At 51.9% G+C, this 26,765-nt stretch overlaps 3 protein-coding genes across 3 annotated transcripts in view; all 3 read right to left on the bottom strand.

Annotated features, from left to right (window-relative positions):
• RPH3AL (rabphilin 3A like (without C2 domains)) overlaps positions 1-291 on the bottom strand; it is a 37,154-nt gene extending 36,863 nt beyond the window's left edge. The window contains exon 1 of the mRNA XM_066202279.1: positions 223-291. The gene's annotated coding sequence lies outside the window, so the exon portion shown is untranslated. The remainder of the gene's footprint in view (positions 1-222) is intronic.
• Positions 292-7,617: 7,326 nt separating this feature from the next.
• RFLNB (refilin B) lies at positions 7,618-14,208 on the bottom strand. The gene is made up of 3 exons (XM_066201875.1): positions 13,958-14,208; positions 12,536-12,645; positions 7,618-10,267 (listed from the first exon to the last, which is right to left on the bottom strand). The coding sequence occupies exons 1-3, from the start codon at positions 14,159-14,161 to the stop codon at positions 9,949-9,951; spliced, it is 633 nt and encodes a 210-aa protein (XP_066057972.1). The 5' UTR covers positions 14,162-14,208; the 3' UTR covers positions 7,618-9,948.
• Positions 14,209-17,157: 2,949 nt separating this feature from the next.
• Positions 17,158-26,765, bottom strand: part of VPS53 (VPS53 subunit of GARP complex) — a 62,335-nt gene continuing 52,727 nt past the window's right edge. Inside the window, 4 exon segments of the mRNA XM_066201971.1 lie at positions 17,158-19,702; positions 20,033-20,137; positions 22,649-22,786; positions 24,626-24,695. Of these exon segments, the coding sequence (XP_066058068.1) occupies positions 19,532-19,702; positions 20,033-20,137; positions 22,649-22,786; positions 24,626-24,695 (484 nt within the window). The 3' untranslated portion in view covers positions 17,158-19,531.

The raw sequence follows: 26,765 nt of genomic DNA, 5'->3' as shown, positions 1-26,765 counted from the left end.
CTCCCACCCTCGGAGGCCCGGCTGTGGGTGCCCCGAACCCCTCCGAGCTTCTCCCCATTCCCAGAACCCACAAATCGCGGCCGCGGCTCTTGCCCTACACGCGCCCGACAGCCGGGGCGTGCCGAGCGCTGAAACTCAGCTCAAACTCCGCCCGGAGCGCCCCGAACCGAGCCGAGTTAGGCTGAGCCGAGCCGAGCCGAGCCAAACTGAGCCCGCACTCACCTGAACTCCGGCCTCAGTCGCGGCCGCTCCGCGGAGCCGCTGCCCCGGCGGGACGAGGCGGAAACGGAGCCGCACCTGCGCCCGCCCCGCCCGCCCTGCGCGCTCCCGCCTGCTGCCGGCGGCGAGCGGCCCCGAGCGGCGCCGGCCACCGCCAGATGTGCGCGGGGAGCGGCTGGAGGGGATGTGGGTACAGCCAGATGTGACAGGGAGGGATGTGGGTACAACCAGATGTGCGCTGGGAGTGGCTGGAGGGATGTGGGTACAACCAGATGTGCGCTGGGAGTGGCTGGAGGGTATGTGGGTACAGCCAGATGTGGACAGGGACGGGCTGGAGGGATTTGGGCACAGCCAGATGTGAGCTGGGAATGGCTGGAGGGATGTGGGTACAGCCAGATGTGAGCTGGGAGTGCCAGGAGGGATGTGGGCAGGGCCAGATGTGTGCTAGGAGCAGCTGGAGGGGATGTGGGTACAGCCAGGTGTGGACAGGAAAGTCTGAAGTGATTTAGGCACAGTCAGATGTGTGCTGGGAGAGGCTGGGGTGATTTGGGTACAGCCAGATGTGCCCCGGGAGCTGTGTTAGGCTCCAGGCACTGCCAGATGTTCACCACCAGCAGAACAGGGTTGTGGGCACAGCCAGATGTGCTCCAGGTGAGGCTAACAGGGATGTGGGCACAGCCAGATGTGCTCCAGGACATTTTCTGCACTGTGGGCACGGCCAGATGTGCATCCCAAAACAGAGTACGAGCCCACGGGAAAAAACACACCCAGCTATAAACCAGGAAAGGTGGCACCAAAACAAACCCCAAAATGACCAGAAACAAAAAGTTTCCCAAAACAATAACAGTAAAAACCTCCACCCAAAACAGAACAAAACAAACAAAACAACCCAACCAAACCACAAACCCACACAAACAAAAAAACCCCAAAACCCTCCAACAACTAAAAAAACCCCAAAGAAAAAAAAATCCCCAAAACCCAAACCAACCCAAAATCCACACAAGAAACAAAGAAATAAAAACCCAACCCCAACAAAAAACTTTGCAGGTGTTTAAAAAAACCTGTCCACACCAAGAACAGAACAAGGCCACCTGCCAGGCTTGGAACAAGCTCAGGGGAGCTCAGATCTTTTAAAACAGAAAGACCCAAACCTCCTGAGCAATCCCAGTAACAGACATTTGCCGGTAACAGCAGCAAAATTTGGGTTTGTGAAGGGGCAGCCTGAGATCCTGCGCTGAGTCACAGGAACACAATTATCCCTTTGCACCAGAACGCGGGGATTTGGGCTCATTGCTGTCAAAATGTCCAGTGCGTGCTGTAAATTTGCCATGTGACAGGAAGGGATGGGGGGGGCGGGGGGGGAAATGAGAGAAGGAAAAGAGAAAGGAAGAGAAAATAAATTGTGTTTCTGCTGCCCGTTCAGAGCTGGCTCTTGAGGAATCTGGAGCCTCTGCAAACCCTTTCACCTCCACACATCCACCAGCCCTCAGGACAAGCTGAGAGACCCTCAGCCACCTTCCCCCTGAATCAAGTTCGAGTCCAAGCACATATTTTTCTTTTTGGTTCAGGCAGCTGTTGAAAAATACATCAGAGGAAGCATTTTTGCATGAACACAGAGCCTGCAGTTCTGTGGAGGAAAACACTCGATGATGACATTTCGCACCAGGGTAGTTCTTCCACACAGTCAATAATATAAATAAATTAAACACACGGTTCGGCCAACTTCAGGAGAAAGATAAATTGCCTAATTTAACCAGCTGTGCTGGCAGGGAAATGACACACATCTCAGAGCCTGCATCCATCCTGCTGTTGAATTTGCCTGTCAGGATCCCCACAGATGCTTCGGGCTCTGCCAGGCTGGGCCTGGGCAGCTGGGGGCCACAGGGAATAAATACAATTTTACATTAAATTTTTTTTTTAAGGCTAAATACATGTTTTATCTTTGATAGCACCGAGTCAATGTTTAATAGACTCGTTTCTCAGAAGCCAGGCACTTCCAGTCCCCACCCAAAGAACCCTTCAAAGTCTCTCTTTTATCGATGATGGGTTTCCCTGAATTATTCACCAGATCGCAGCTGCCGGAGATTTTAAACATCCCCGTGACAAGGACAATGAGGGATAACAACCTCCTCCTGCTGGCTCACCAGTGCTGCTGGCTGTGGGTGCCCTGAGCTGATCCCTTCCCCTCGCAGGGAGCCTCTCCTGTGTCACCCCATCCCTCGAGGAACGGAAAACAAAGAGCAGCCCTTTGGGGAGGTTGGACTCGTGTCCTGCAGAGGAACCACGGGTGCTCAAAGGCAGCTTTGTCGTACAGCAGAACGATCCTGGAGTGCTGCAGGAGGTGATTCCCAGTTTGGACGCTGGGCTGGTGAACGCCGGGAGGTGAAAGTGGCTGGATCCTTATTTTTGGATGACCATTTCCCGGGAAAGCAGGCAAGGAGCTGTCTGGCGCTGCTTCCCCACCCTCCTCACCGCCCCAGCTCAGTTCAGCTGCTTCACAATTCACAGCAACAAGTCCAGGGCTTTTCTCCAAGCTGTTGCTCTGATTGCAATCCTCTGATTCAATCTGTGTTCGTCCCTCTAATTACCTCTCCTTAATAAAATGTCAATGATTCTCTCCCTAATCTGAACCAAAAAATTCTGGTTTGCAGAGCACACCTGCTCAAGGGTGCACAAGACAAAGCAAACGCTGGAAGAATATTGATGCTTCATAGCAAAACCTGCTTCTTTTTAAACCTGTTTTAGAGAAAAAAATCCCAATTCTGATCCACATTTTGCTTGCAGGGGCAAGGCTGAGGTCTAATTCTCCTTTCCTTGCTCACATTGAGCCTGCAGCACCCACAACATCAGTTCACAAGGCCTCCTCGGCAGCCCATGTGTAGATCCATACACAACTTCTGTGCCTCTGTGGCACAGGATTTGGGAGTAAACTGGGAAAACTAGAGAAATTTCTCAGTGTAGTTGTACTCAAAGTCAAAAAGTGCACCAGGATTTGCCTGGGGAGGGGTTGCCCTTTCAGGATAACCTAATTTGGTGCCAGGGGCACCCCAGCTCCCTGCAGCAGTAGATCAACCAGGAGAACACTGGTCCTACCTGTGCTGGCATTCCAGGGAAAAGCTGTCAGGAGATGATTTTCTTTACAGGCAGCTCAGGCCAGCAGCTCCCACTGGGCTCTAATTCCGGCTGGCGAGTCAGGTTTTATCACAATAAAATTACCAACAACCACCACTTGTCATTAGCAACAAGTAATCCCCTTCCCTCAGCTGCTCTCCAAAAATACCACTCTCCCTTCCCAGCCTGGATGAATTATTTACACCCCATCACTGCTGCCGCCGTTTTCCTTGCCTTCTGTCCTGTGTCACCGTCCCTTTTATCCCCAGGCAGCCTTTGGGGACCTTGTGGCTGCTGTCCAGCATCAGCAATCACCATCACTGCCAGCCCCTGCTGCTGCTGCTGCTGCTGCTGCCTGGCCACGAGACCATGGGTGGGAGCAGGAGCCTGATGCCACCACCTGTCCCAGTGCCACCACCTGTCCCAGTGCCACCACCTGTCCCAGTGCCACCACCAGTGCCACATCTGAAGGGACCAGGAGCAAAGAGGAAGGCAGGGAGGAGGAGAAAGCACCCAGAAAGGATTAAACCACGTTATTCCCAGTAAGAGGAGCTCAGCAGCTGCTCCTGGAGTTCGGAGGGATGGTTTTCACCTCTGGAGGAGGTGTGCTCACCTTGCTCGTCGTGAGGGTCTTGCAGCTCTTCCCACCAACACCCAGCAGCGAGGGCAGGGCTGCACCAGCCCCAAAAACCTCTCAGAGGTGTCACTGCCTCAGAAACTGTGCTTTCACTGCTCTGGTGGGAGCAAAGGTGGAGAGGGAGGGAAAGGAAAAGGCAAAATGGGCAAGAGGAAGGGAAACGGGAGGCGGGGAGGAGAGACGAGTTTCCCTCAGCACCCGGATTTCCAGGGCTGAGGTGTCGTGGAGGGCTGGGAGCTGCTCTCCCTGCGAGGATTTGGGGTTTGGTGCTTCCCCTGCAAATGCTGCAGCGCCTCGGGGCTGCACTGCTGGGGACAAGGGACAAGGGACAAGGGACAAGGGACAAGCACAGCCCAGCACCTGCAGACGCAGGGGACAAGGGCAGGGCAGCTTTTTCCAATGACCAAGAGGCGAGTCCAGGCTTGTCCCTGCGCCAGCGCTGCCCTGGAGACCTCGGGCAGGGAAGGGAGGAGGGAAGGAGCCGGGATGGAGGGGAAGAGGCTGCAGGGAGGAGAGGAGAAGGGAGAAGGTGAGGAGGAGGGAAAGGGGTTGAGGGGAGATGGAGGGAAGGAAGACGCAGAGGGGTCACAGACAGGAGGGAGGGATGCTGAATCTCCTTGTCCTGCTCCCCGCCAGGCCGTTCCAGAGCCATTCCCCTCGGGAAGCACAGGGAGCTGGGCAGGAGGCAGCAGGATCCCCCCTCAGCACCTGGCACGAAGCCACCACGGAGAAAGAAGCCACCAGCACGCAGGAGTGCCACCACTGCCACCACCACCGCCAGCACCAGGGCAGGTGAGAAAAAAACCGCAGCTTTTCCCAGGAAACCACCGATGGCGCTTTAAAACCTTCCCCTGCCCCCTGTTTATCCAGGGATTTTCCTCCGCAGCTACAGATCTATCCCGCAGATGGAGCACGTGTAACTACAGCGAACAAGCAGTAGGAGGCATAAGGCACCTGCCAGGGAGTAGAGAATTCCACCAACTGCCCGGGATTTGGGATGCTGTTAATGTTCAGGGGATATTTCAATATCCACCCTTGCACTGGTGTGGCTTACAGCCCTGATCTGCCAGCGGGGGTGAGGGCTTGGTAAAACTACAGAAGGGGAAGGGTGATTTCCAAAAATTTTCTGTGTTGAGGCATAATTCCATTCATTTCCACTATCTTAGTAAAAAAAAAAAAAAAAAAAAAAAAAAAAAGTGCCTGAAAGTTTCCAGAAGTCACACTATTAAAAAAAATAAAATCACATGGCTCACTGTATTAATGGATGACTGCTTTAAAAAAAAAAAAATCCCCAACGACTCAGAATGAGTTTCCTGCCTAAACTGAGTCAGGCAAACCCCGTGAACTTGATGCCAGTGCAGAAGTTCTATTAATGCATTAACAGCTTCAATAAATACATTTTACAGGTGTGACAACCCCTATGTCGGCCAATCGGAAAAATATCCATTTCCTACCTAAAAATAAGATTTTTGGGTCATTACCATTTTTCCTGTAGACTTGGGGTTTTATTAAGGCACGGCAAGCAGTTTCCTCATTTTACTTTTTATGAATTAAGCAGGAAAGCCTCAGAGGCGACAGGTACTTTTTGCTACCAGCATTTCTCATTTTAACAGAAAAACAGCACCACGAAAGCAGAAAGCAGCGGGCCCACTCCCCTCCAGCACTTCAAATCCCAGCTCCTGGGAGGAACCCTGACTCAGCCCAAAACACCGCAGAGGGGAATCTGGAAGATGCAAAACCAAACACGGCTGCAGCAGCAGCAGCAGCTCGCAGCATTTTGGGTCGGAGTGGGGCAGAGGAAAATCTCTGTGCTCAGCTGAGGGAAAGCCTCCGCTGGGATGGGATTCTGGAGGATCCCCAGGCAGAGGAGGAAAGGCTGCGTGTTTACAGGGCGAACAGGAGGAAGAGGTATGAATTGTACATCCAGGAACACTTGCCAGCTGCCAGGAATTCCCCACCCCTCCACGGCAGCAGCGGGTAAAGGAGATTCCTGCAGGAATTTTTTGGAAGAGCATGAACTGACTGCTGAGGGAACCTCTGAGCTGCACCAGGGTGTCTCCCCAAACCCCGACGATCTCTGTACCTCAGCAGTGGTTACTCACTGTCCGTGCGGAGGAAAGGACATTTGTATTTTACAAAACAAACCAACCTGTTAAAATATCCATCGGCAATTAGAAGTGCTCCGTTCCACTCTGTGTGTTTGTCCTGGAGTGTGGATAATTATTGCTGTTGGTTTATTGCCGAACAATACTCCTAAACTTCCCAGGTATTCCCCTTGTACACTGCAGATCTGTGAGCAGACGAAAGACCAGACTCCTTGTTTAGAGGCTGAAATGATTTCCAGGCACACGAACTTACCTTCCTTGAAACTGAGCGAGCTGCAAAGTCACGGTGGGAATCCAGCCCTCACCTCCTGGCTTTTGATCCAATTGTCAGGTTGAGTGTTTTATTTTGTTACAAAAATTCGTTATCCCAGACCCTCGGACTTGACATTCTGGAGAAGCACACACGACAGGGAGACAGCACATCCAGAACAACAGGGCTTCCTAGGAATGGTTGGTGCTAATTAGAAGCTCATTAGGCCAATATGAATTAAAAATCACATGGAACAGCCCTGTGCTCCCCCTCTTCAAATTTTTCTAGTAAAATAATGGTTTCCATACAGAGGAGAACAGCCCAGCCCTCACTACAGGAAGCATTTGAATGTTGGGTGACATCTGAAAGTCTCCCCCAACTCCCCTGAAAGACACTGTGCTGACTTTTAAAGTCTCAATGGCTTTTCAAATAGACCCTTTAATACAGAATTGATGTTTCTATGTGGCTTTTCTCCTGTTTCAGACTTCAGAACTCCAGGATACCCAAAAGCTCTCAGAGCCTTTTGCTGGAAGCAGCTCCACGGCTCCCCAGACCCCAATAATGTCATTACAAGCAACTCTAGAGCTTCCACAAGCACATAACCAGATGAACAATAAGAAGTGAGCAAAAAAATCCCATTAGGAATTAATTAACTGATGCTCAATTACATCCATTCCTGCTCTGCCAGAGTCACTAACAGAATCAGCACGCCTGCAAAATGTGGAAAGGTTAAAGGAACAGATTAAGCAATCCAGAAAAAAAACCACCACAGCATCTCTCTCGACACAATTGCTTACAATCACCTCTTTTGGTTTTATAAAGCTGAATGCATAACACACTCCAGTCTTGCGTTTATGCCGTGTTTACTAATGCAGCATTTGAGCGTCCACATTTTAAAAATGAATTCCTGCCCGGTTAAATTCACGTTGTATTTGAAAGGGATTAGTTCTTCACTTTGTAGGATATGCTGAAATTCATACCAGAGACTCTCTTCAAAAATAAAACTGTACCAGATGAACGACTCAAACATATTAAGGAGAGGATTTTCAGCCGTCTTTAAAGCACTTTTTCAATGTCCTACTAAATTGACAAATCCACAACATTTGGTGTTGGTTTGGTTTTTAATACAGACAGTTTTATATAGGAAACACCCTCCTGGAATATGCAAACAACAAATAGAAGAGAAAGGAGGGGAGCTGGGATTGGCAGGAAATACGATGTATTTATTTCTAAGTAACTACCACGATAAACACTGAAAAGCTTTGAGTGAGAAATAAAGAGACTTGCCTGCAGGATGGTTTTCAGATCATTTATTACCAATAAAGTAAAAGACAAATTGAAGATCAGAAGGAGGGGGTGGGAAACATCACAGACACCAGAACACTTGCACAGAGCTAATCAGAGCTTTGCAAATGTTGGAACATAAATAATTTAAAAGGTATCTCTACCAATTAAAATATTCTTAAGAGGTACACATTAAGTTTGCTTGCTTTATAAAAACCAGGTGCTTTATCCTAAAACCGGAGCGTGAGGGGTAATTTTTGTGGGATATTTCGCTTCTAACTAGGAAGGACTAATGGCTACAACTTAAAACAACCTCCTCTTAGATCTGTGCCAAGTGGATTCATTGGGAGAGCATTTGTGGGAGCAATCCAGGGTCCACGTTCTCCCAGAATCCTGTGTCCAACAGCGACCAGCACCAGGAGCTGCTCCGGGAGCGAGGGATGGAGCAACCCCGGCCCACAGAGGAGAGTGTGTGAAACCCCCGGGGCTGTGGGGTGAGCTGGGCCTTCTGTTACACCACAGGGACATCCTGGGGCAGCAGTCAGGGCAGAATTGCATCATCTGCTTGAAACACATCTCCCCAGCCTTGCAGCCTGAGACCAAAATGTTTTAGGGTGACGCCGTGCTGCTCTTAACTCCGGAGCGCTGCCTGCCCGACCGTGTCCTCTCCCATCCTGGGATTGTTTTGGGAGCTGCCTTTCTGAGGCAAGTACCAAAGGTGAAGGATGTTCTTTTCTGAGCTAATAAATAAGTAAAAAAACCCCTAACAAGAACAAAAAAAACCCCCCAAACCATAAGAACGCAAGGTTTCCTTCCTGCTGCACTCTTCGTCTCCCAACTCCCTTCAGTTCCCTGGGATACACTTCCACGCCATCCATCACACTTGCACAAACACACGTTAAAGCACAGCTCAAGAACAGGCTCCCGAGGCTGCCACTGACAAAACTCACCCCTGGGGCTGTGCATTGCCAAGTCCTCTTTAAGAGCTGCTCCAGGACTGGTGTTGCACGCCCACGCCTTGGAATACGTGGAAAAGCCGTGTCTGGCTAAGACAGGTCTATCAGGTGTTTCTGAGAGACTACACCACACAAAAAAACCAGAAGAGCCCACTCTCCCCAAAGCAGATGCTCTCCACTCTGTGCTCCTGTCAACACAGGGAAAAAAAAAAAAAATCTGGGAAAAGAAGGAAACCTCTCCGTCTTATTTTCATCAAGGCACACGATGAACAGACAGACTTCCACAGGATCTGAAGCTATTCCCTTTGGTCCCCAAACTCATCACGCCCTCGGGAGAGGTTTTCCAGCAGCCTGCAGACAGGCAGAGGCTGCCCCATCCCAGTGACATCCCCGAGCCCAAGGACACGGATTTGTGCCATGAGAAGCTCAGCGGGGAAGCAGAGCTACAGCCGTGGACTTTGCTCGGCGCTACAACCCTGCCTGTCCCTTGCTCCTGGTCACCTCCTCCCAGCCCCACCACAACCATGTCTCACACCCAATCCAGCACCTCCTTTGCCATTCCAGGTCTCTCTGTCCAGCACTTTATCTTGAACCTTGCTTTGGTTACAGCTCCTTTAGTGCACGCAGCCAGTCGTGGGCTAAAACAAGGCACTGGTGGTTTTCCACCTCCACATCGCCAGGATCCAACAACACAGGGGATAATTTCTGGCCTGGCATTCTCTGTTACAAGCCCTGCTGCAGGCAGAGAAACACTTGCGTGTCACACAGAACACAGGTTCCTCATCACCCAAAGAACTGGAATCACACGATCCTGTCTCTGCTGCCTGGAGCTGCAGAAGCAGTTCGCCTCCCGCTCCGCTCAGAACTCTTCTTCCTCCCAATTTACACCTCCACACAAGACGTGAACGCCAAATATGCTAACGTTTTTTGTATGTGTTAAATGCAGAATTCTGGGGTGTTTTTTTTCTCTGTTGGCCTTTTCCAGCAATTTCCATCCAGGGGATGGTTCTTCTGGAGAAAACACGACCTAAACTGAAATGCCCTGGTGGATTCCCTGCAAGAGGGCGAACTGCCCTTATTTTTTTGCCGCAAATCATCGAATGGATCTCCACCTGCCAGCCACCACCCCTCACCTGCCAACTTCTCCCCCTGGGAAAGCACCTCCAGGTCCTTTTCACCTGACCACCGCGGGGAAGGGGAAGGGAACTCACGGCTTTCGGAGGCGGAGAGGCCAAAATCCCTTTTGCAAAGTTACGTTCCCGCGGGAAAAACCGTGGCGACGCTGGGAAAAGCAGGAGCTAAGAGCTGAGAGAGAAGGGTCTGTGCCAGCTTTGAGTCAGCACACAGGGCACGAGGGGCGGATGGGAGCGACCATGGAGGCCACGGTCAGCAGTCATCGGGGCCCAGGCACTCGGAGGCTTCCAGCTCCACGCTGGAGAGGAACCTGCGGGCGGCCTTGCGGCAGTTGTAGTCCAGCGTGGTGGTGTAGACAGTCTTGGCGTGCTTGGGGTAGATGATGGTGGTGCTGGTGAAGCGCCGGGGCCGGTGGCGGGGCTCGAGGCGCACCTCGGCCTTGTAGCTGCGCCACGAGCAGTCGGGCACGCAGACCACGGTCTGGCTGCACGAGGCCACGCTCAGCCCCACGGGCAGGTAGACGTCGGCGATGAAGTGCTTCTCCGAGTCGTACCTCACCGAGGAGGTGTACCTGCAACAGGAATACAGGGCTTACTCTGGAATCACAGGGGTCACAGGGAGGGATTATTCACAGAAGTCACGGAATGACCGGGTTGGAAGAGACCTTCGAGTCCAAGCCGTGCCCGAACACCGCAACTAAACCACGGCACCGAGTGCCACGTCCAGTCTTGTACTAAACACATCCACCACCTTCCCAGGCAGGCCATTCCAGTATTTTATCACTCTTTCCGTTATTTTTACTAATATCCAACCTATATTTCCCTTGAGACTGCGTCCTCTCGTTCCATCCGTTGCTGCCTGGAGAATTCTGACGTAACTACAGGGGTTTTGTCGCAGCAGAGACAGACCAGACCACCTGTTTCTTTATCCACCACAGCCGAATCTTTATTCTTCACATTTTCTTTATCTATCTCATTTTTCTTTATGAAGAATCTTTATTCTTCGCGTTTATCAGAAGGCATCGTGTTTAATTCTAATTGGTTAGTAGCTTATTGCAACTCGGTTCACTGCTTAGTAATGGCTACTGTACGTGCCCATCAAAAACTTTCCTCTCTAGGTGTGTTTACATTCTCCTCTCCTGGGAAGAAGGTGTTTCACACAGGTAGAACCTTTCTCCTCCCAAGGTGCAAATTGTTTCCCATAGGAACAGATTGATGTGCAAGCTGATTCTCACTGTTACAATTCCTTTCTCACGGGAACTCACCAGGCTGGCTGTTGGCTGTACCCAAGGCCTGAACCATGATTTTACAAGCCCTTTCTTTTGTAAGGTTTTACCCATATGCCACAAGGTTTAACTACAGCAGTGCAATTGTACCTTGGAGCTAGGAGAGCATTTCTGTGGAGACAAGCTCCAGCCACACAAACACACTCTTAAAGCATTGTTGACCTCGTGCACAGAAATAACTCTGTGCAGTCTCAGGCCAATGATTCTTTATGTTTAGTAAATAACTTGAGTCGATAAAAGGACAAGGTTTCACGTTTGCATTCTGGCATCAGCACGACTGACGTCCTGCAAAACACGGGGCATCTGAGGTGGATGAAGCAGGGCTGAGGATGGGGTGCTGTACGGTACGGGATTTGTGAGCTCTGCTCATGGGGAAGAGGAACGGTCGGGCTCTGGGGTGGCTCCTCATCCCACCTCACCCAGAACCATCTGCTGGTGTCTTACACATTTACAGGATGAGAAAAGAGCCTTATGTTAGCAGCATTCCCAGGATTATCACTGCTTAGCCCAGCTGCCAGCACTACCAGAACTTCTTCTCAGCCCTGAGCTCTGCACAAACCTCCTGCAAACCCCTAAACCCAGATCCACATTTAGGCTCGGCACATAAACCTCCCAACTCCTCCGAGCCCGTGGAAGCACACGTTATCTCCTCAGCTTTTCTCTGCCAGGAATCACACGGGAGTGCTCTGCTATCACCCCTGGCACGGGGCACTCTCCAAAGACAAACTCCTGAAGATTCAGCTGGCAGGAAAACACTCCAGTTTGCACAGGCAAATCCTCTGTGCACGGGGTGCAAAGGGAAGTTTTCATCTCCTTCGCGCTGGGACGACTCACTGTTGGTTTTTCCACCAAGCAAGGAGTTAACTGCCTCCAAATCCAGCCACTGCACAGGCTTCTTTCCCCACACCAGAACATAATTCTCCCTACCCTCCCCTGCATTAGGCTTCCATTTGATTTTATCAGCCTCCCTCTAATTGCACAGTCATCACCCGGGAGCCTTCTTTTCTCATTACTGCAAATCATGGTGTTCAAAGGAATAATTCACAGGCTGTGAAGTGATGCAGCGCATTAAAAAAAAGAATTATGCACTCCTCTGAATGTTACCATTTCCTTTAGTTCACACAACCAGCCACAGCTGTTAAGACAGAAAGGGCTCATTATAAAACCATGAGGTTGCAAGAGCAAAATTTCTTTCCCTTAATGAAACCATCCTAGGAAGATCTTTGAAGCTCTTCCCTCACAATCACCTCCTGGTTAATCAGTTGAAGGGCAACATTCTGGAGCAGTGCAAGGAAGGAAAAGCAGGAGAGTAAAATATAAGAAAGTCTTCCTGGAAAAACAACCAACAAAACAACCATATGGGTGGGATTAAAAGAGGCTGAACACTCCTTTGGCCTGTACAAATGTCCAGGTCCAGGAATGTACAGCTGCAGTGAACAATGGCTCTGCAAATAAATTAACTTGACTCACAGGCACTGATAAGGCCTAACTGCTCCTTCACAGGCAAACTCCTCTAACTCCCTCCAAACGAGATGACTGTAACACAATATTTACCTTATTTCCTTTGGTGGTAAAGGGTCAAACTCAACTCCTTCGCCAAAGGATAAAGGACACAATCTCGGAGGGCAGCTGGAGAGAACCGGGCTGGGGGAGAACACGGAACTCTGCAAAAAAATTGCAAAATGTTTCACGTTACTGTTGTAACTTTTTGTGTTACAACAAAAGTTTTTTCCCAGGAAAACAGATTTATTTATCCCTTGGTGTGGAGCTGTTGAGGTTCACATTAATGTGCTACAGGTGCATCCTTCAGGCCTGACTCCACGCTGGTCTACAGCATCCTAGAGGCGGCCAGGAGCATTTTTTGAAGATAAAGTTCTAACTTGAGGAGCTTAATTCAGAGGAGCCACTCTGGGCAATGAGAGGAATGCAGTGTAGTCTGTTCCCTGTATTAACCCACGCTCAAGCTGTAACCAACATTTTATGGGTGCGTGAGAGCTCCCTCCTTGCTGAATCCACCCCACACGCCCACGGACAGACCACAGCAGGAAATTACCACAGGGCACCTCGCCGTGAGCCACCTCCTTGCTCCACAGCTTCGCCCTGGCTCCAGTTTGAAGGCATTAAATCCAACCTAGTTCACACACCGAGTGCCGGCAAGGATTAACTCGTCCCCGCTGAGCGGTGATTCATTGCCTGTGCTCCTCTCCCGACACCCAGCACCACGAGCTGACACCGAATCCCCACAGCCCGAGGAAACCAAAGCAGCCCTGAAGGGATGGAACCCAACCCGTGTGTGTTTTTGCAGCCACCTCTGCACGTGTGTTTACTGTCGAGGGGCTGGGGGCTGTGAGCATCTTTCCCTGCCTATGGCCTTTTCCAATTTCACAGCAGCACCCCTCTAGAAAAAGGATTTTTCCTCCAAATCTGCAGCCTCCGAAGTATTTGTACCAGCAGCTCAACATCCAAAAGCTATTTGGTGAAAAAACAAAATTAACCGAAACCATAGTTTGTTCACAATAAAGTTACTGCTCCGGGTCACTCCGGAATAACGGGAGCTCACTTTCCACAGGGATTTCCAAAGCCGTGCCGCGATGCCGGGGCAGGAGGGAGAGGAGCTTCCCTTGCAGCCAGAGCTTTGTGAAAATCCCCGGCCACCCCGGTTCCCGGCGGGATCCTTCCCTCCCGCTGCAGACGCATTCCGGGACACGACAGAGGGCTCGGTTACACCGGAGAGAAACGGCGGGCGGTCGTTCCAGCCCATTCCCACAGCGGCCAGAGCCGGCTCTCCACCCTCCTTTCCCCACGGGATGCTCGGGGCCGCCAGCGCGGGGCTGCGGCACGGCGGGGTCCGAAGGGCAGCGGCTCCTCCGGGGCCCCGCACCTGCCGCGGCGGCCCCGGGCCGGGAGCCCGGAGGGTCCGGAGCGTCCGGAGGCTGCCGGCGGCCCCGGGCAGCGCAGGGAGGGGCCGGTACTCACCGCGGCGGAGGGCGCGGGCGGCTCGGGCTCCGGGAGCCCGTTGTTGGCGGCGCGGTCGGGGCTGCCCGAGGAGAGCAGCCAGAGCGGCGGGGCCGGGCCGGGGCTGGGGGGCAGCCCGGAGTCGGGGCTGTCGAGGCCGGAGTCGCCCCGCTTCCTCATGTCCGGGAGGTCGGGCACCTCCCGCAGGCTGAGCCGCCCCACCATGGCCGAGCCGCCGGTGCCTGCCCCGGCCCGGCCCCTGCCCGCGCTGCGCTCCCTGCGCCGGCTGCGCCCGGGCGGCGGCGGCGGGCGGGGCGGCCGCGGGGCCGGGGAGGGGCCACCACAGCGGCGGGGCGGGTCCCGGCCCGTGTCCCACCGGCGTCCCGGCCCTGTCCTCGTGTCCCAGCGGCGTCCCTGTATCCCGCCCGTGTCCCACTTCTGTCCCCGTGTTCCAGCGGTGTCCCTGTATCCAACCGATGTTCCCGTCCCACCGCTGCCCCCGTGTCCCAGCCCCACTTCTGTCCCCGCGTTCCTGCGGTGTCCCCATCCCACTTCTGTCCCCGTGTTCCAGCGGTGTCCCTGTACCCAACCGGTGTCCCCGTGTCCCGGGCTCTCCCCGTCGTCCCGGTGCTCGCCCTTCCCGCCGTCCCTGTCCTCCTGGGTGTCCCCATCCCCGTCCCCCCCTCCCGCATCCCAGCCCGAGCGCTGCCCCTCGCCCGCAGCCGCACGGAATTAGACACTGGGAGGTGGCGGAGTGGCCGTCCCCGGGTAAAGACAGACCGGAGGTGGCACTGAGTGCTCTGGTGGGGTTGAACAAGGTGGGGATGGGTCCCGGGTTGGACTCGATGATCTCGGAGGTCTTTTCCAAGAGAAATGATTCTGGGGTTCTGTGAAACCGTTCCCGATGAGCTGCCCTCCTCTGCATCCTGGTCCAACCCACAGTGTGAACCATCCCAATGTGCCGCCAGCACGGGTTTTGGGGAGCACCCAAAAAGCTGCTAGATCCTGCCCCCAATCCAGCGGTGCTTTCCCCAATAGCAGGGATTTTGGCAGCCGGATTAAGCCCCCCAAGTTCTCCCTCCAGGCTGCTCTTTCTCCCTCCCCACTCCCGAGCATTCAGGCAGCCGCCTGTAATTGCATTTTTCAGGCAAAGCTGCCGAAGCCGAAACAAGAGAACAGAAGGAAAAGGTCTTTCTAGCACTACAGGAGACCGAGGGAACCTTTTTTGGAAAATCCTAATGAAATAATTGCGCCATGTCATCAGATTCGGTGGGGGAATACTCTTGTGGAGGGAGAGCAACTCTGCAGGCAGCCAAAGTCAACACTCCCCTGCACAGAGAGCAGCAGTCTGGGCTGACGGGCCCAGCACAAGTGAACCCAAACCTCCGAAAAAAAATTCCTTCCCTGCCCCAAAATTAAAAGCAGAGCAGAACTTCCAGCCGTAGGCGTCTGTGGTTTGCAGCTATGCGGTGCTGGGAACTCCGGAGACTTCCTCAAGGAATTTACATTCCTTTGAAGAAATACTATGAGGCTGTTTGTCTTTGCTGAAAAATGCAGATGGAAAGAAAAAGGACATTAAGAATTTTGACTGAAATCTTTGGGGTCTGAGCAAATGTGCCGGACAGGTGTTTTCGTCCTTTTAACTTAAGTGTATCCCCCCACCCAAAAAAGGGGTGCTGGTCTCTGCAAGCAATAGGAAAACTGATCACTCCTCACTCCAAAATCTCCCATAAAAGCCCTTTATGAAATCAGATGCCTTGGAAGGCACTGGAGCAGTTTCCAGATGAACACAATCATCATTTCAGAGCTGCTGTGCAGCTCCTGGGTGAAAGCCCGTGCTGCCAACAACCCACTAAATGCAATTTAGGAGGAGGAACTTGTGACACATCCCAGCAGTCACCTCTGAAAGCTGTGGGTGCTCCCACAGCCACTCCCATGGGGATCAGGGTCCAAGTGAGAGGGATCTCAGTGCCTGGGATTAGCAGAGCTCCTGGAAATCTTTCTGCTCCTTATTTCCTAGCAAAAAACCCCCTCCTATCCTGGCGTGGCTTGACACAAAGGGTAATTTTTTGTGCAGTTCCAGGTTTTCTCATCTCTGGGCTTTGCAGCCCACCCAAGGGTCTCCTGCAGCACCATTATCCAGACCTGCCAATCTGCCTGCTAGGATGAAAAGGAACGGTTTAAGCAGAATTTCAACAGCTCAATAACTCAAATACTATTGAGTCACTGTGTACAGGGGCTCTGCTTTTCAGGACTCTGCCCTCTCGGAAACTCTGACTGTTTTAAAGTCTCTCAAACTGTACCAACCAGTGCCATCCCTGATGGCATTGGAAATCTTTTCCCCTGCCTGTTTGCCCACATTATTTACTCTTTAACTGCCCACACAGAGGCAGGACAGGGCAGACACAAGTATCTTATCAAGATCCTCCTTCCATAATAAAGGACTTTCCACCAGGCCGGGCGTGCTCGGCTTAATCAGCAACCGAACGACGGGCGATGCCACGCGGGGGCTGCCGCTGGGAGAAGCAAGCCAAAAGGATCCTGTGTCATTTGAAAACGATGGAAAAGTTTTTTCCAGAGGATAGGGAATGCCAGGCTGTGTCACAGAGGAGCTGTGCCCACCCAGGACTGGGATTGATGGCAGGGATGAGCGCTGACAGCGAGTGGCTGAAGCTGCCGTGGTTTCATCAGCTTTTACAGCCCTGCTGCCACCGCCCTCGTGGAGCCAGGGAAAGGCTCGTGGAGGTTTGGACATCGTCACTTGGATGCTCAGAGTCCTGGCTGTAAATCCGGGGAAAGAAAGGAACACCCAGCGCCCGGCGCTGCCCAAGGGCGGAGGGGGGCAGGACCGCCAGGAGAAAAGCAAATGAGTCATTAACATCTCCGAGCGAAAGGAGCTGCTCCGGCGTCATGCAGAGCGTGGAAAAAGGCACTACCCCTTAATTAATTTCAAAGGAAAAAATTAGGATCTCTCAGCCATCGCTCCCGCAGTGGCAGACAGCAGAAATGATGTGATTATTTAGGGGCACAAGGTCGGGAGCGCTGAGCCACCCACGCGGTGCAGGGAGCTGCTGTGAATTCAGATGCTGCCAGAGAAGGTGGGAAAGGCAGAGAGGAGCTGCAGGAGCAGATGGGCAGCAGGGAGTGCTGGGTCCAGCACGTTTTGGGTGAGGTCCATCCCGGCCACTGGGATTTGCAGCCGTACAGAAAACACCCAGCAATGAGCATCAGTAAGCATTTAATTCATTTTAGTGTCACACCCCACGTACAGCCAGAATTACACCCCGGCCTGAAACCATAAAAAGTGGCATTTTGTACAGAAAACACATAATCATCCTTTATTCCCCAAAGCTGTAAACTCCAAAGAGCTAATGCACAAATAGAGACCTGCCAAATCTAATAAACACCCAAGAGCCAGGGGCACAAAACTCTTACAGCAGAAGTAGAAAACTGTGGATTTGCTCTCGGAAAGTGGAACTCCAAAAAGCACCCAGCCCTGCAGTGTTCTTCAAAGCCTGAAACGAAAAGTTCATTTTTCCTTTTATTTCCTCTTATCTACAGAATGAAATGCAGAGAATGAAAAGGGGGAAGCCTTTGGGTAAGACACACAATGATAACTTCAACATCGTCTTCAGCTATTCATAATTTAGTGAGAGACTTAGCCTTAGACAAAGCAAAGAAAAATTCATCTAAAATAAATTATTCATCCCCTCAAGGGAATAATGAATCGCTGCAAACCCATGTTCCCTCCTCTCCAGCTCTGCAGTGTGGTAACTCGTGAGCCATCCTGCACATGCACCTTGACATGATCTGTCCCTGGGGAAGGGCTGCTCAGAATCCCAATGTGCTTTCAGCTGTTCTTTCTCTTGTCATCTAACAGGGAATCAGGAGAAGAAGCAAAGGAGGCAACAGCAGATTTGTAAAACTGGAGTGATGAAAAACTGCTGTTCCTCCCCACAGGTGTTGTTACTGCTGCTCTTCACTCCCCATCCCAGTGAAGCTCAGGGGGTGGGTGGATGGAGCTCACGTTCCTGGAGTCTGATCCCCCCGGCCTGATGTGCAGCAGTGATTTTTACAATCCCTGTGAGTACAGCCCCTAAATAAATACAGTACTAAGGCCCAAACTTGCCCTGGTGGGGAGCACGACCCTCCCAGGAAGGCAGCAAGGTTGTTCCTCACCTGCCTCACAGGACTTCTCTTTCCTGCACATGCAAGTGAAGCTTGAATTAAATAACACAGGCACGACTGGTTGACCTGCCCTAAGCCCATGTGGGATTCACTCATGGTTGGGCAGATGCCTTCAAAGTCTCCCAGACAGGGCACAGAGGAGTTTGGGAAGAAATCCAGCAGTTCAAATGATGAGGTGAGGCCTCCCTGCACGGAGACTCCTTGGGGAAGCATCCACTGATCCCAACCCTGCTCCACGCTGGCTCTGTGGCTGGGAGCCAGGAGCTGGGCCATGGGAAGAGGGGCCTGGGTTATCCAAAATATTTCACTGCTGGTTCTCCTCCCCTCTGCACTGCTGCAAGCTGAAACTCAGAGGAGCAGGAGGAGGAGGAGGGCCTTGAAGCCTGAGGCTGCTGAAAGCCTCCTGTCCCAGCAAGTGGGCCTGGCTCCCTGATAGAGCCAACATTTCCAGCACCTCTCCCTGCAGGGCAGCAGGAGTGCCAAGGTGACACATCCCTGCTCTGGACACGCCAGCTGGAGTGAGGATGAGGGGCTGGAGCAGTCTGACACTTGCTCCATGAAGGGCTCTTTGTGGAAAGAGGGAGAGATGCTGGCCAGGAAAGATGGGAACTCCCACTGGGGACAGCGGGCGAGCCCAGCACACGCCAGGGAAATACCAAGCAGCTGGAGAGGGCTCCACACATGTCCTGCTTGGCCTTTAAGCTCTAACAGCAGCCAAGGCTGCCAGCTGGTTGGCAGGAGCTTTGCCAAGGTGCAGGAGGCATTAATTCAGCCCTTTCCTCCTGTTCTGAAAAGGATTTGCCTTGCTGTTCCACGGCGCTTTATGCATGCCTGTCCTGGGAGCAGGGGAGAAGTCTGCCTCGGGATTCCTCCTGGGCATCTCATTGATTCAGGGGAGCTGCAGATGCCAGATCCCAGCTGGCAAAAGGGTTGGGGTTTTGGCGGTGGTGGTGATGGCTTGGGGTTGGTTCCCCCCACCCCACAATAAATAATGAATCAGGGGAACAGCTCTGCAGCAGGGAGTGAGCAGTAACACAGAACTGAGGCAAACCCCTCAGCGCTGCAGCAGGAGCTCAGCCAGGCTAAAAGCTGCCACACCAAGTGTATCACAGCCAGATAGTCTCCAAATCCACCTAAATTGTTTCTGTAGCTGCTGGCTTCCAGATGCCTCTTATTTTCTCCACCACGTGGAGCTGGCAGCGCCCTGGGTTTCACTCCTGCTAAGCTAAGGGCAAACACCTTGCTCAGATCCTTCCTTGGTGGCAGGACACGGCGGTTAAGAGATCACAGGGATTGGGAGTGACAGCACACGGGCGCCTCGGCAGCACGCTGTAAATCACCAGCCTGACGAGCTCTGCTGCCGCCAGCCCCGAGCAGCCACGGAAGTTTCTTTCCCTCTGCTCCTTCTCAGAGTCTCTTCTTGATGAGTTTCTCCAGTTTGCGGATGCGAGAGGATTCCTGCTCGGGCGTGGGAGCGCCCAGCGAGAGGGAGCCGGTGCTGTCCCCGCCCGGGGGAGGAGCCGGGAGGCGCAGGCGGAAAAGATCCAACATGCTGCTCTGCTCGCTCCTCTTCAGGCCCTGGGGGGGCAAAGCACAGCACTCACTGAGCCGGGAGCACACCTCCCCACCTTCTGTTCACCCACCCAAGACCTCTGGATGAGCCCGAGCTCAGCCCCCCAGGAGCGGAGCAGGTATGAAAATGTGAAACGAACTGGAAAGTTTTTCTTCGGTAGCAACTGTGCTTTCGGAGTAATGATACACTTTGTCTTACAGTGCTTCTTCCCACCCCCAAGGCCCTCAGAAATTCACACTGAAATGAAGTTTCAGTCCATTTCACACTGAAATGAAGTCCCCAGCAATCCCAAAGCAGCACCAGAGGATGAGCAGAAGCCCTGGACAGGTTCTAACCTTCATGTCGAGGATCTTCTGGAATGTGTCAGTGCTGCAGTCAGCCAGGAGCTTGATGTAATTGTCCACAAACACAACTGGGGGCTCATGTGGAGCCATCACCACCTGCCAAGGCCAGGAACAAGAGATCAGACAAATAACGGGAGTTAAAGGCAGTGCTCAGTCAACTCCGGCACAGGAGCGACAGCCGGACTGGCTCCTAAAATAAAATGCTCAAGGAACAAGAAAAAGAGAGGTATGAGAGAGGTAAAGGTGAGTGAAGAGAAGCAGAGTAAGGAGCAGGGAGGGAGCTGGGTCTCCTTCAGCACACAGTGGTGCTCACGGGCTCTGCATCATGTTTCCAAGAGCAGCAGGACTTTGTCTGTGGCCTGAGGGCTGGCAGGCACTGGGGTATTGTTAAAGCTCAAGATCTGATCACGTTGCAGGGGAAGACAAGCTGGGGAGTCGCTCAGGGGACAGTGCTGGCAGTGGCGGTGACACTCACAAAGTCCCCAGAGATCAGGCAGCCTGGACACAGTCCAGACCCTCACTTTGGCTGCATGTCCCTCTTCTCCCCCCTGCCTGGAGGCAGGACACACAGTGTGTCACAGGGGAAGATCACAACACTCTGGTCACTCCCTCAGTCCCCAGGACAGTGTGGGCCAGAGCTCTCTGCTCTGCAGTGCCCCTGACATGTCCCAGTGGGTGAGCAGTGCCACCCTGTCCTTGGGGTGCAACTCCTCTTGGACACTCCTCTGGAGAGACTGGGATGAAGGATGGGAACCTCCCACCAACATCTGCTCAGGAGCAATCGTAAAAAACAGGAAAAAAAAAAATCTAAATAGCCTCAAAGCTGGTAAGATGATCCCTCACTGATGTGCTTTTCTTACATAAGCAGCAAGCTCCACAGAGAACACATCTTTTGATAATGCTGGGCAGCCAAACCGTATTTTGGGGAAGAGTGTGTATGTGTGTGTGTAAATGGACAGAAACAGCACCAGACCAGACGCTTCCCTGTCTCCAAAAACATTTCCATATGTTTGCACTGACCCAGCTCACCCCACACTGTATTCTGTCACCAAGACATTTCTTTCTTTTCCCTGCACTTCAGACCACTGAAACATCATAGCCGTGTACACACTTATAAATCCTTAATTTACAGCCCTTGTAAAAACCTTCTGCCAAGATGAAAAGCTGGAGCTTCAGACAGCGTGGCCAGAGGAGAAGGGGAAGAGCTCTGTGGGATGTGCACGGCCTGGCGCCCTCCTCCCCACTCCCATCTCAGCTCAATGGATCTGTTTGTGCTCCCCGTGGGCCCAAAGTCTGTCTGCCTGAATTACCTGCCCCAGAACAAGCCTGGGAACACACACTGTGCCTCCCAGTGCTGTCAGCCTGTGGCTGATTTGCAGTCACGCTGACACACAGCCCTCGCTCGGGGCCGGGAGTGCTCTGGGCAGCAGCATGGGCTGTGTGACACAGCAGTGCCGCTGCTGCTGCTGCTGCACAGCCTGGGGACCTGCAGCACTCCATGTGCTGCTAAGGGTAGACAAATTAACTCCATTACTCTTCTGATTCACACAGAAGCTCCAAGGAAAGACCTGTTCTGTATATGCCAACAGGCACCAATCTTCCCTGCTCCCGTTAGCACAAAGCAGGACATTTTTATTCAGGTCATTTCTAAGAAAATTTAGACTACAATTCACTAACAGCTCAGTCACCTTACTCCAAAAGCATGGAGCTGGAGAGCTGATGTCTGAATCCAGAGCACAAACTCAGCTGTGACATTCCCCTGGGCTTGGGAGCAAAGCCACACTGAGCAGCAGGTGAGGAGGGACAGCCCAGGCTCCTCACCCCCCCTTGCCTTGGCTGTGCTTTACAGGAGGCTCTGCCTGGCAGCTGCCTGTCCTGCCTGACCCCAGGTCCCACTAATTCCCTCACAGGAATGCCTTCCCAGCACTGCTGGCCAGCAGGGGACAATCCCATCACCCGGGAGGGTACAACTGTCCAGCTCCCAGAGCCCCTCCTGGGATCAAACCTGCCTTCTCACTCCAGCACCAACTGGGAAGGGCAGATTGCTTGGCTTGTTGCTTTTTACGAAGACAACACACTGCTTTTGGGTCATTTTCCAGGCAGCAGGTCTGGAAAATGAAAAAGGGCTCTGGTGAATACAGTAACCCAGACATGTTTGCACTGGCTGTTACACTAGACAGTAAACAGGTGACTCAAGCACGGCTTGGCTCCCCTGCGTGACGGAGTCTGCACAAAGGCCTGGAGTAACCTGAACCCTGGGGTTTGCCCCACAGCACACACTCGGGGACGCAAACTCTGATTTCCACAACCTCCTCAGGGAACCTGGTGCCTCAGCTCTCCTCCAGCAAGCAGAACTTGAGCCTTCGGTTGCCTTGAAAAGTGAGGGTGAGGACTCGAATGTGGTATTAGAAGAGAGTGGGGGCAAACCCCACGCAAAGGGGAGTGAGGCAGTTCTGTAGAGCAGCTGGCAGAGGCCCTGGGCAGGCTCACAAACGTTCATGTGCAATTGCAGATTGCTGCATTCAAAGGAAGGGCCCCCTGGAATTCGCTCGCTGCGATTCCCAGTCCAGCAGTCTGGCTGGCACGTTATCAAAAGTCTTGAGTTACCTTCAGGATCATTTCAGCCCGAGTCATGCCTTTCACCACTATCTTTGTGTAGCTAGCAGGAGCCTTCCTCACCACTTGGGACCCAATGGAGGGCAGATCCAGGAGAACCATCTTCAGGGAGTGAGTGTCCAGCAGCAGCTGCAAGAGTTAACCACACTCTGTTACTCAGGCTCCTTCTACCAACATCCATCAGCTGCTGTAACCCAACATCCTTAAAAGTTTAACACTTCCCACACTGGAAGAAGTCCTGGGAATTGGACTGCAGGAACAGGAGGGACTGAGCCATGTAATGACACTTCCAGGAGACATCATCACCCATGGCTACGTATCAGCATCCTGGCTGATTTTAACCGAGCACTGCTCTGCTGACTGGAAATGACTTATGGCAGCCCAACATCTGGCACATCAGGCACAGATTTCCAGTCCTTCCCTCCCAACAGTATGAAGTGAAACAATCTTGATCACCTGGAGCTGTACCGAGCATTTCCTCAAGAAGTGAGCTGGTGGAAGCTCCTTCTGGAGGGACACAAAACATTCTGGGCACTGCAGAAGCCCCAGCAGTGACCACAACAATGTGAACACTGGCCTCAGCACACGTGGGAATTCAAAGGAACACAAAGGACAGGGCTGTGGAGGAGGAGGAGGAGAGGCAGGTCAGGCTGGCTGGAATCTGGACCCCGTTATCTGGGGTGGTGTGTCCTTGCTGGGTGCTGCCTCTCCATGGTTTGCATGAGGAGAACTGATGCCATCAATCTCCTCCTGGGAAGCCAGGAAACCACAGCACAGACGAGCAGCTCTGGAGCACACAGCTCAGGCTGCCATAGCTGGATTCCTGTGTGTCTACCGGGGATCCCAGAGAGGGAGAGATTCCAGGGTTGGGGAATTCACATCTTGCCCACATAAACTCTCTCATGGCTGACAGGAGTTCTGCACACTCTGCAGCCTTTCCCACAGGCACAGCTCTTGCAGACTCTGCCCCCTCATCCCATTTCCCTCTGTGACCCACTCCAGGTCTCTGGCGTTGCTAACTCACTGCCAAAGCTTGCTGGGATGCAGAGTTGTTAAGTCAGAGAGGAAAACAAAACCCCACAGGCCTCATTCCCTGCACTGAACACCTCCGTAAGTATCACCCAGTATTCATATTCCAACCATAATTATTAGCGAACAGCAGGAAAAGCTGTGTGTAGAACCAGAAAGGCCAGGAAAATGTATTCCCCAGCAACATTTGCACCAGGGAGGAGAAAGTGGCAAGGAAAGATGCTGGTGGGTGAACAGGGGGGTTCAAAAGATTTTAAGGGAACTGGGGTTCTACAAGCTGCAGAGAGATCATCTACTGAGACCTCTGTACCTCTAGCCCCAGGGAGGTATGTCCCACTTCTAATGAGATGCACTCACTGGGAATCAGGCTAATAAAAACCTTCCCATCTGCTTTAAAGAAGCAAATTGGGCCTGTTATTCCCATACAGCAATATTGAAAGCTTTTAACATTAGACACAAGCCCATAATCACTTGAGAAGCTTATTTTAAAAAGACTCCCTTTAATCACTCTCAGGTTATTGCTCATCACACAAGACGAGCAGGCACTGAGCTTTACTCGTTTGCTTTCCATTAAGGACGAGGAAGGTTTTGATGTAAAGCTCCTGTTTCATTTTACAGACACTGCTCAGAACCATCTTTGATGCCTAAAACCCAAGCAGCTTTGAAGGCACCCATTTGAAGTTCACTGAGGTCCCATTAGGGATGCTTCTGCTTTTTTTTTGCTTTTGCTTTTACTTTTTTGGTTGTGTTTTTTTTTTTTTTTATGAGCCCACAGGGCTAATAAGCTCTATGTGCAGAGGACAGATGAAATCCTGCCTCTTGCAAATCCCATCCTCACAGAGCAGCAGGGTCCAGCCCATAGGCAGGGAGGAAGATGCCTCAATTTCTTAAACCCAAAAGCCATCAAATACGACAGCCACTGCACCTATTTCTCCTTACCTGTTCTGCACCCACCATGCTGATAGGTTTGCACTTGAAGAGATGGTTAATGAACTTGGGAATGAAGGAGCTGCAGGAGAGACACAAAATGACACAATTACATAAGAATATTTGCAGTCAGACAGTCTTCTGCGGTGACAAAGCATGCAGAACCAAACCAGGATGGCTTCCACAAAGACACTCTGAGTGCCAGCTTCCCAAGCTGATTCCAGACACATTAAATATACTAAAAAAAAAAAAAAAAAAAAATCCCAACCCCTAGGCAAAGTGCTTTTGCTTTAATCCCTCCTGATCTCAAAGTTTATTGAGAAGCTGCACACACACTCTAGGTAAATAAATTGCTATAAACGAAATATGAAGTATTACAGTAAAAGGTCAGCAAATAAACTATTGTGCATCATAAAAACAGCAACACACCAGGATTAGTCTCACTGCTCATGAGTGGATGTGTCTTGACTGTATCCAGAACCTACATTTTCCTGCACACAATTAATTCCATAACATGCATATTACACACTGAACTTGAGGTCCAGCCAAGGCTGGAGGTCTGCTGGGCCCTGGACACTCACACAGAGGCACCCTTCCAGAGAACTCCTGGCCAACACAATCAAGACAAGAAAAAGTTTTCTGAAAAGGAAAACACCATTACTGTATTTTACTCTCACGGACTCCAGACTCAGAAAAATGACTGCCCAACCAGAGAGAGCCTGGCGAGGATGGAAGCCCAATATTCACCCCTTAGAGCATCAGCTTTGGTTTTAGATTTTGCCTCTTGATTTGAGGCTTTGAAGCGGTTTCATTCCCCAGTGGAGAAGCAGATGCTCCCTCCCAGCAAAAGCACTGCTTGGGCACCTGCGGGACAAGCTCCTGCCCAAATATTCCACCAAGGAGCAGCACCAGGAAAGCTCAGGAGCTGCAGGAGCAACAAACTCTGTCAGGACCACACCACTTGAACAGGTCTTCCTCTTGCTGCCTTGTTTTTAATGTACTCTGCTTCTTTCACGTGTCCTCCTTTGGCTGAATGCCTGCAGGGCTCACATTTCCATGACCTGGTGGCAGCTCTTAGATTTTAATGGCCCTGTGCTAAGAGAGTATCAGTCAGTCTGGTTGCTGTGCCTCGGAGTGAGGCTGCTCATGATGATGATCTAAATTCAGCGTGGTTTCCTCCTTGCATCTGTTAAGCTTTTTGTTTCCTCTCCACAAAGCAAGGAGCACGGACAGCATCTTGTTTGTCCTGCCACCTGTTTTCCGAGCCAGGACATCCATTTCTCATCCTTTCTCATGGAAGAGTGACAAAAAGTGTAGCTCAGGCACGGAGCGTGCCAAGCTGCTGAGCAAACCCAAAGGAATGGCTCAAGAAGAGCCCTCACAAGCAAAGGTTCCTTCCCTTCCCTCCTCTCAGACACAGTCACTACCTCTCTCAGTGAATCATTTTATCCTGGAGAGGTGTCAAGGAGAACATTTTCAAACTACTGTTGAGAACCAGCTACTGGGCTGCCCCAAGCAGCTTTGAATTTGGCCACCAGAGAAACAACCTTGGCAACAAAACAGAAAGAGGAGGAGGGAAAGAAGCCCTGTCTCCTCTTGCACAAAAGCACTACAGTGGAGATTTAACCTATCTGTTTTAAAAGCTCATTTTTCAGGTCTATAACTAATTCCCAGAGGGCAATTAGAGAGTGATGAGCACAGCTGGAGCTTAGGTGATCCTAGAAAATGATAAATTGGCAGCAACTCGGGATGCAGCAGCTCACTGCTGGCAGAACAGTACAAGAAATTAATTGTGCCTTTGATAGTGTAGGTAGATCCAGTTGTCCCTCCCTCTGCAAGGTCAGGCATGGAGCTAAAGCTCATCTTGTGGATGAGAAACAGGGTGAGCCCTTCCTTCTGCATGGTGGCAGACTGGCAGCCCAAGGACCCCCCTCCCCTGTTGGTTTTTATCTTCTTTTCTACATAACCACACAGTCTCCCATAGACAGCATTCTGTCTTGCATGAAACAATTCCCAGGCCCCTTTGGATGGCCACCCACCATCAGTGCAGAGGGGTAAAGTGACCTTCCATCCCCACATGCCTCTTATTTCACGCTGCCTTATTGGAAACAGCTTCCCAACGCCAGCAGGACAGACAAGACAAACTGTAAGA

The sequence above is a fragment of the Chamaea fasciata genome, unplaced genomic scaffold, assembly GCF_029207755.1.
Source record: "Chamaea fasciata isolate MVZ Bird 193981 ecotype frontalis unplaced genomic scaffold, bChaFas1.0.hap1 SCAF_21, whole genome shotgun sequence".
Taxonomy (NCBI): Eukaryota; Metazoa; Chordata; class Aves; order Passeriformes; family Sylviidae; genus Chamaea; species Chamaea fasciata.
This window is presented reverse-complemented; position numbering and strand designations above follow the sequence as displayed.

What these genes read in the sequence shown, in the direction of transcription:
- RFLNB (XM_066201875.1), bottom strand. Translation starts at nt 14,161, where the DNA reads ATGGTGGGGCGGCTCAGCCTGCGGGAGGTGCCCGACCTCCCGGACATG. An exon ending in CGCCCGCGCCCTCCGCCGCG is followed by an intron (nt 12,646 to 13,957) that starts GTGAGTACCGGC and finishes ATTTTTTTGCAG; the next exon opens with AGTTCCGTGTTCTCCCCCAG. An exon ending in TTACCACCAAAGGAAATAAG is followed by an intron (nt 10,268 to 12,535) that starts GTAAATATTGTG and finishes TTCCTGTTGCAG; the next exon opens with GTACACCTCCTCGGTGAGGT.